This window comes from Anser brachyrhynchus (assembly GCF_964034855.1).
Source record: "Anser brachyrhynchus genome assembly, chromosome: 5".
NCBI lineage: Eukaryota > Metazoa > Chordata > Aves > Anseriformes > Anatidae > Anser > Anser brachyrhynchus.
The window spans coordinates 51,561,802-51,570,905 of record NC_137699.1 but is presented as its reverse complement, the minus strand read 5'-3'; the positions used below and the strand labels follow the sequence as shown (position 1 = coordinate 51,570,905).

Genomic DNA, 9,104 nt, shown 5'->3' with positions numbered 1-9,104 from the left:
TAATTCTGAATGCCATTTTATTACTCTAGTGGTGGGACGGCCATCACGTAAACTAGGACTAAGTAGGGTGCTAAGTAACGTCTGCACAGGTAATAAAAGTTTGTGCCCTAGAGAAATTAAGATTAAAACGTAAAATATCAATGTCAAATAAAATATCAAAAATTCAATGTAGATGGATGAGGGGACTAAGTTAAATTATAACTTTTGCAAGCTCTCATGGTGCTGGGATCATGCCTACAGAAGATGGATATTGCAACACAGAATTGTTTTAATGATAAATGCTTGGCAATGGTTATTGGGAGTGTGAGGACAAACATGAAAGAAGATAAAAAAAAGTGTTTATTTGGAAAGAACAACCCATGGGCTATGGAGTCTGGCAGTACTGGCTAACTGGCTGTAAAGGCTGGTATTTCAGAATTGGATGAAAGCTGTTAGGTGAAGAGCCCTGAAAATGCAAACGAGGAATCTTTATTTATTGACCACAAGAGAAAGAGTCTATAGAGGGATGCACATCATTAAAAATCCCCCCTGTGCTGGGACAGAACTGACTATGCTGACATCATCCCCCGTGATGCCTGTCAAAGGTGGTCTCAGAGGTTTCCATGGCTGAGGTGCTGGATTATCTCCAAGGCAACCCATTGCTAGCTTTACTGGGAGAAGGCTTTGATTAATGCTCAGCCTCCCTCACTGCAATTTAAGTCCATTAGCTGTTGTAATGTACACGTGCAAGGCAGAAACAGCATGGCAATCCTGGGGCATGTTCAAATTTTGATCCACGGATCCTTTTCAGCTGAACTGCTATTAGTCTCCCACTTGGCAGCCTGTTTCTGGGCAGTGGATAATTTCTGATTAAATATAGAATTTTGCATTTGCTGTGCAGTAAATTTCATTTGCTGTCCATATTTTTCTATATTAATACAACTCACACAATCAGCAATGAGAGAAGCTGATCAATTTTTTACTTTATGTATGAAAAATATTTTCTTAGAATCATAGAATGGCTTGGGTTGGAAGGGACCTTAAATACCATCCAGTTCCAACCCCCTGCCATGGGCAGGGACACCTTCCACCAAACCAGGTTGCCCAAAGCCCCATCCAGCCTGGCCTGGAACACCTCCAGGGATGGGGCATCCACAGCTTCTCTGGGCAGCCTGTGCCAGTGCCTCACCGCCCTCTGAGTGAAGAATTTCCTCCTAACATCTAATCTAATTCTCCCCTCTTTTAGCTTAAAACCATCCCTCCTTGTCCTATCACTACCTGCCCATGTAAAAAGTCACTGTCCATCTTTTTATAAGCTCCTTTTAAGTACCGAAAGGATGCAACGAGGTTTCCCTGCAGCTTTCTCTTCTCCAGGCTGAACATCCCCAGCTCTCTCAGCCTTTCTTCATAGGAGAATAGAAGCAGCACTTTCACAAAGGTCCTTGTCACATTTGTATTGAAATATATGGGCCGCTTTTCATTAATTTTAGATTTCAGTCAGATTTTCAGTCTATAAGTTCATGTTATAAAAACAACACAGTGCTCAAGAAGTGTTTCTCCCTTTATTTGTGTACAATGCTTAACATGGACAAGAGTTAGTGCATACAGGATACTTTTCCCTTTTAAGGTTTCCCGTGCATGTTGGGGAAATGGCACTTCTGTTTATGCACTTTTTTCTTTTTTTTTCTTATTTTTTTCCCCATTATTTATTTATTTATTTATTTATTTCCTTCAGGCTATATCTCTGTTTGGGAGTTTATTTGAATTAAGGCTTCAGATGGGGTTGTATGAAATAAATGGTGTGTTCAGTATTTTACAATAGACTGGAATTAGGTTCCTTATCTCAGATGACTCACCAGACTTCACATACCGTTGTGATTGCTAATGTCTAACTCTAACATTTATTTGAAATAAAAAAAGGTCACAAAAGAGTGAAGCTAATAAAGTTGTAAATGATTTTTCCTCACTGATCTCTTTAATCCACCCTTTACACTTAACCCATCATTGCAGGAAGTAGACTTTTAACTCACGAGAAATCATTAAAAATGAGCATTAATCTTATTGTCATGTTGAATGCGTAGATTTCTATAATAAAATAAGAAATTAATTCCATATTCAAAATGGAAACACCATTACAGTGAGTACAAGTCTGAACAGGGTTTATAATAAGTAAGTAAAACATTATACAACGGTATGCTTGTATGCCCCTTTCTGCACTCAGTATCCTTCTGGCTGGACAGACTTCCCTATAAATACATCTCATTTCTTCCTCTTCCAGTGTCTGCACATATATTTGCTTTACAGTTATGGGAACAGATATCTCAGCTGCATTGTCTGTTCAACAACTGTGGCTGTGACGGAAAAAAATCCTCCTTCTTTATCTCCTGTCTGGCATATTGTTATATTATTATTATTATTACTACTATTAATAGAGTTAATACCATGGTAGAAGCAAGGATTTTTAATCACAGACCTATATATTGATCTTGCCCAAAGGAATAGGGAAAGAGACAAAAGACAAAATAATGTGAAAAAGAAGAACGTTAAGGTGGAATGGGATGTTATGCAGTTTACTATTTTTGATTCATAAAAATATAAGTGTGTATCTAAGGATTTGCCTCAGATGAAAAATATTCCAAAATAATAGAGTATCGATGGCCATCAATGATATTTTCATATACAGAAAATAAAAAGAATCCTTGCCTACTTCATGAGTGGTTATGTAACATTTTACTGGATCCAAAAAATTGTCAGAGTTTGAGAATGATACCATGTTGTTTTGCTTTTTATTACAACTCAAGTACACTTCCTTTGTGGTACAGTGTCTTATACAATATTTATGCACCATATACATTTGAAATGAACAAACGGTTCTTCAAACATTCTATATGCTACATTGAAAATACAAACCATTTAAAATACTGTTAAAAATAATGGGAGCTGTTTTATCATTGCAGTTGTCAGCTGGAGATTAAGCTCATATTTGCTCTGTAATACACATTATAATATTTTGCATAGTGTTATTGGTGGTATAATAGTTGTCATCATAGATACAGTGTAGTAAATTTTTCAATGTATAGTGTTCTGTAAAGAAACCAGACTTCTGATACACTGTCAAAGAGCTTTTCTTTCCAGTCACTGGTAATTAATGAAACAGGTTAGATCATTTGGTATAAAATACTGGTATCACATGTTATGCATTTGGATGGGTAACACAGAAAAGGAAATACAAACTTGGGGCAAATAATCAGTGAAGTGATTTACTTTAATAAATAATTAACTTAGTCCGTGAATACTAGATCAGTGCAATTCATGTTCACTTTTAATGCCATTTGAAATAAGTTGAATTATCAAAATGAAGATGGAACTGAAAATCATTATTTTATACTAATTTTGGCTGGAAACATGTTGAAATCTGAAGACTTCTCTTTGAGTGATACCCAGCTCAAAAAAAAACCACAGGGGAAAAACTGTGAAAAAACTTCTGAGGCCTTTTGTCTGAAATATTTCCCAGCAAAGACATAAATTATAGGGTTAACGCAACTGTTGGTGATAGCCAGAGTAGAACTAAACTGCTCACCAAAGTTGAGCAGTTCTTCCCAGAAACAGCCTTTGACCACTTCCATCTGGAATAATATATCAAGGAATGTAAAAAGATGGTATGGAGTCCAGCACAAAAGAAACATCAGCACCACTATGAAGATCAGCCTGGTGGCCTTCGTGTCTTTGTCATTCTTGCAACACTGTGTCCTGAGTGCTCTTCGTTCCCTTGTGTGTTCTTGTAGGGAGCGAATGGTAGAGAAATTGAAGAAGATGATTGCTATAGATGGCAATGCAAACCCCACTATGCTGAATACCAGGCGCTCGGCTGTTGCCCACAACGGGTCGGGGAAGTCTAAAATACATGCTGAGATATTCCACTGGGGAAAGTGTTTCACAGTCCGAAATGTAAAAATTGGGATGCTGACAAGGATTCCAAAGAACCAGGTGAGCAAGCAGATCCCTTTGGCCATGGTTTTGTTCCGTATCCTTCCGTGTGTCAAGGTATGAACAAAAGTCAAATAGCGATCCATGCTGACTGCCACTAGCAAGTAAATGCTGGTATACAAGTTTAGGTGAACGGATGCACTGGTGCTACGACAAAGGAAATTGCCAAATGGCCAGTTAAACTTGTTCCTGACATTCTCTGCCCAGAAAGGGAGGCATGTGAGGAAGATAAAGTCAGCAACAGCTAGGTTCATAAGGTAGATTTCAGCTGTCTTCAGGGCGCCCTTGTACAGTGAGTAAATGACAAGAACGAGCAAATTTCCAAGCATTCCGATAATACAGATGGCGCTGATGTACTTGGGTACTACGTAGTAAACAATTTCCCACCAGTCATTCAAGTCTGGGCAGCTGGTTAAGTTGCTCTTGTTTTCACTTTGGTTTGAGAAGGAAACATTCAGTAGAGGACTTTCAGTCATTTTTCAAAATTCTGAAATGAACAGTAGAACATCTTTGAAGTGAGAGGAAAGGACTGCAAAAAAGAGCCATAACATTCTAAAAGTTGCAACAGACATTTAACTGCTGGAAATTCTTTATTAGTGCTCATTGATTTTATAGGCTAGATCAATCCATGATTCTTGTGGGCAATGGTGAGAAATATTCACAAATTGGTAACAATGGAAATTCCTCTACATCCCATGAAATTTCCTCTCTTTGTTGCCACTGTTTAAAGTTGCAGAGAGGAAGGCGTGTACCAGTTTAGTGTAAGTAACTCTGTATGTCTCCTCCAGACTGGTGAGAGCAACAGAAATACCAGAATTCCAGCTCCCTGAGAGTAGGGACAGTCCTGCTGGTGACATGATGCAAGGCTTGCAACTTGTCCTGCCCTTTCTCATACTCTCTTCTGTGCTATGTATAACTTTGGCAGGATGGTGCCAGTTTTGCCATGTCTGGGACTGCTAATCACTGTCTGTGTGCGTAACTTGTTTGCTTAAATTTGCATTCTCTTCTTCTCTGTCAGTTCCTCCATCCCAAACTTTGGGATTAAAATTACTGCTAGATTAGACAGTTTATTGCCCTCAAATGTCAGCAGTTGCAATAATAAAACACACACTTCTCCTAAACCATGTGCTCAAAATCCTGCCTGGAGGGAATGCCTCTGCAGCTCCAAATTCATTGTGCTTTTCCTGTCTAAACAGAGGCAGCTCCAGTTCAAAAAATTCCACCTGAATTCAGCTGGAGAAAGAGACAACCCCAGACTCCAAAGCATTTAGTGTTTTATAGCATTGGAAATACATCTGCTTCTCTGTGGTAATGGTAACTCAGTGTGAGATTGCGCAGGAATGAGAGCATGGATAAAACGTTATACCCCTATGAAACTCCACCAAATTACCAGCGCTGCTTCCTGCAGAGACTTTATTCTCCCAGTGCTGTCATGCACAACCATATTACCTGGATCTTGTCTATTACAGGCATTGACTCTTAGAATTGTTTAAGTAGGCAAGAGGTTACTGAGTCTGTGGTGACATCTTACATTTCTGTATTTCATATGCAAGGAAAGCGTGTCAGTCATAAAAAAAGAATATTTTTTTTTAAAAATACGGTATTTTGCAATCAGTTATCCTGAATGTTAACTTCCTCTTACAACTATTTGTCTGCTCTTTCAGTTTTTACACCAAAGATAGCTAAGGATAGAGCTTCTGGAAAGAGCATTTAAGGTCACGGTTTGTCTCTTTTACGTGTATGTACAGCCTCAGTGATGACTGGGCAATATGCAGTACATATCTCTGTGGTGGAGAAAGGAATTAAAGGAGTACTAATATTCCACTTCATACAAATCAGTACCTAACGCACAGACCGTTTTTCATCATTGTAGAATTAAGTGCACAGTCAAGTTTTATTTGATGTCATAACCATGCTCAAGCTGGCAGGCTTGTCAGGGGGCTGGGCTGCAATTCAAGCTAGCACAGCTCCATGGCTTTACACACCTTCCCTCACAGCAGTCACAGTGTTACCTAGTTCACTGAACATCTCGTGCAATCTAAGATAACTTGGGAGGATCTAAAACTGCAAAGAAGGTGCATAGAGTAAATGAATGACTGATCAGCATCAAGGGGGCAGAAGTCTAACCTTTGTCATAGCAGGAGACTGGTTAAGGTGGGATGGTAATAGAAGAAAATCTGTATCATTGTATGTCAAAAATACATGTCAAAAACAATGTAGAAAGACACTAGTTAAACATTTCCTTTTGTAAACAGAATTATTACTGTTACTAAATGCAGAGGAAAAAGACATGCTTGTTTTCCTTGCTTGCCCATTTCCTGATATTTTCTTGCTATCAGTTAATGTCAGTCAGTTTGTGCACTTCATATGGCATCTGTGTGCTACAGCCCCAAATTCATCCATGGTGGACTATATTAAAAACTATGGGAATATTTACTTGTCATTGCAACTGAGATTTTAGCCGTAGCTAAATCTGACTTGTTCAGGTAGCAATTGTACATGAAGTTTCTGTAGAGCTTGTGTTACTGGGATAAATTTCTTCAAAGTCTACTAGCTAAAGCCCTAGAGCTACCACAAGCCACAACCTACATGAACTTATAGCTCCAGATTTCTTGTTGAAAGAAAATGCAATTCATTTGCAATTGCTTAATTCGTTTCTTCTTCAAAGGCAATTTTCTTTTGTGTTTTGAAGTATTTAAAGCTGATTGACAATTAGCCACAAGAATGGTTTTCAGTTTATAGCCTTAATGCATTCCAGTATTCCAGCTTTTATGCAAACAATGACATTTTTTTCTACTTTGAACTCATTTCAGATTAGTTTCCATGTTCTTTGACTGTATTACTACTATTACGATTAATAAATAATTCCTAGTTAGGATCATGTCTTCTAGAAACATTTAAGTTTTGGGAAAAATTTTTAAAGTAAAGATTACTTTGAAAGAGAAAATTCTGCAATCCGATAAGTATATTCAGCTATACAGAGATTCCGTAAAGTGAAGCAACATATTTTTACAGATTAGAAGGACCTTCAAAGTCAGCTGCACAATGAAAGAGAAAGGGAAACTCTTACTAGACTGCACACAGCAGAACCGAGAGCACAAAAGAATATATTTGAAATACTTTTAATAAAGTCAGAACATTAAAAACAGATAGAAATACCTTGTCCTTGTCTTTCCTGGAAGTGTAGGTGAAGCTTCAAATTCAGGAAAAGTTGGCAAATAGCAGTACAGTGATTACTGAGAGAATTCAAAGATACGTCCTGAGGCACGACTGAATGCTGTCGTGCTGCCTGAGTGTTTTGTTGGCTAAGCATGTTGTGTATGATGTTATAATCTGGCAGAAAGCCTTAGGATTTTTTTTATTTTTTTTTCCCAAATGTCAGCTGGAGTAATTTTCAAGGCATGTGAGATATTTCATTCTTGTTGTGAAATTATATAAGCCATATGCCTTGGATTTTGTTTTCATGTAACCATAAACGAAAGTCTCGTCGACCTGTAGGTTGGTGGCAGTTAAAAGTTCCTTTGTGTAATTAACTATGTCTGCAACAATAGCAATTTTATCAACAGCTCCAAACCACCCTCTCAGAGCCAATACAAACAAAGCCAAACTTTGTACTAAGTTTTCAGTGTGGTGGGAGCTCCTTCCTTGGCCAGCCCTGGGGAGGGAAGGTGGCACTGCATACGTGATGGGCTGTGCCAAGGAGCTGGGGTTAGAGCAGAGGAGGTATTTGGGAAGGGCTGCTGAAACTTGGAGCCACTAAATCTTTCCTCTGTTTTTGAAAACTGACGTCCTTTGCACCCCACTATCGCTGATTAGCACACAAATTTCTGTGAATGTTACTTCTCAGGAGTGTATGATGATGGCTGTATTTTATCAGACATGCACCCATGTAGAATCCACATTTTGCGTGATCACCTCAGTGTTTGTAGCCTGAGACTAATTGTTTATAAACTTATTTTTATGCTTTTCATTTTAATTGTCCTCTTATTAGAGCAATATTTAAAAAAAAAAAAGAAAAAACAACAAGAAAAAACAGATATATATCAGTATATCAGATTTTTAAATACAAAATCTCTCTTAAGTACGTATGTGTAAACAATAGGTATTTTCAACTTCTTTTTAAAGAACAGTGAGAAATTATGAGGGGACTGGAATATTATTTACTTATATGAAAGCATTCTTCCCATTGGCTAGTGACCCCACAAATGCACCATCTCTCTGAATTCTTACTCTTTTGTGTCCTTTCTTGGTTGATAAGTGAGTTAAAATCAAAGACCATGCAAGGCTGCACTATGATATCTTATGGGATAAGAAATAAAACACATTTAATTTGAAGATTTAAAGGATATAAATATTTTTTATTTAAATAGCATCTTATTTCAACATAAATTTATTTTACTAAATAAATGAAGCAGTGTAAAAATATATCTCAAATGAAGCTATATACTTCTGTCAAAATATTTTTTTGGCATCTTGATTAAAACTTTTGTTTTGGCGAAGACCTGAAACACATTTTTTTTTTTTTTTATTACATGACCTAAGGAGTCCTAATAACCAACAGGAGATCAGTCTTTAAACATCGCAACGCACTCTGACTCACTAAGGTAAGTGCAATAGAAGAGGAGATCTTCGTCACAGACTTTCCATAATTTCCTCTTTGCTTACACTAGTGGATTTTTGTTTAGATTTTTTTTTTTTTTCATAAAGAAGAACCTTTGAGCAATAAAAAGAAGTCTGGAATTGAGCCTTGCTTGGACTTAACTCTATAAAAGCAGCCAACATTCACATTTTCTCATAGACTCTGAATAGCAAATGGCAGCTGCATCTAAAATCTAAATGATAAAATACATAGTCTTACTAAACTCATCATTTCAAAATGGGATCAAAGCCCAACTCCTCTTTGTAAATCCAGCTTCATATTTTCTGTTGTTTTTTTTTTATTGCCATCTCTATAAATTTTTGTCAGCAGTGAAGAAAGATATAAAATTAGGATTCTATACATTTGGTGGAAATTGTGAAATGAATAGGCTCAGTTCTTAAACATCTTAGAAAAAGTCCATGTAAGTGGTATCTTTACAAAAAGAGTGGATTTAATTTTTTATTTCTTTGCGACTTGGGTCTTCATTTCAACCTGTGAA

General features: G+C 37.2%; 1 protein-coding gene across 2 annotated transcripts; it reads right to left on the bottom strand.

The window, feature by feature from the left end:
• Positions 1 to 1,527: 1,527 nt before the first annotated feature.
• Positions 1,528 to 7,819, bottom strand: BDKRB1 (bradykinin receptor B1). Of its 2 annotated transcripts, none has more exons than XM_080593713.1 (2): positions 7,126 to 7,819; positions 1,528 to 4,495 (listed from the first exon to the last, which is right to left on the bottom strand). In XM_080593713.1, the coding sequence occupies exon 2, from the start codon at positions 4,440 to 4,442 to the stop codon at positions 3,357 to 3,359; it is 1,086 nt and encodes a 361-aa protein (XP_080449839.1). In that variant the 5' UTR covers positions 4,443 to 4,495; positions 7,126 to 7,819; the 3' UTR covers positions 1,528 to 3,356. The 2 variants fall into 2 exon arrangements, with proteins under 2 accessions (XP_080449839.1, XP_080449838.1); XM_080593712.1 differs by having other exon boundaries at positions 1,528 to 4,453; positions 7,126 to 7,816.
• Between the last annotated feature and the right edge of the window lie 1,285 nt (positions 7,820 to 9,104).

Coding starts and splice junctions, on each gene's coding strand:
- BDKRB1 (XM_080593713.1), bottom strand. CDS start 4,442: ATGACTGAAAGTCCTCTACTGAATGTTTCCTTCTCAAACCAAAGTGAA.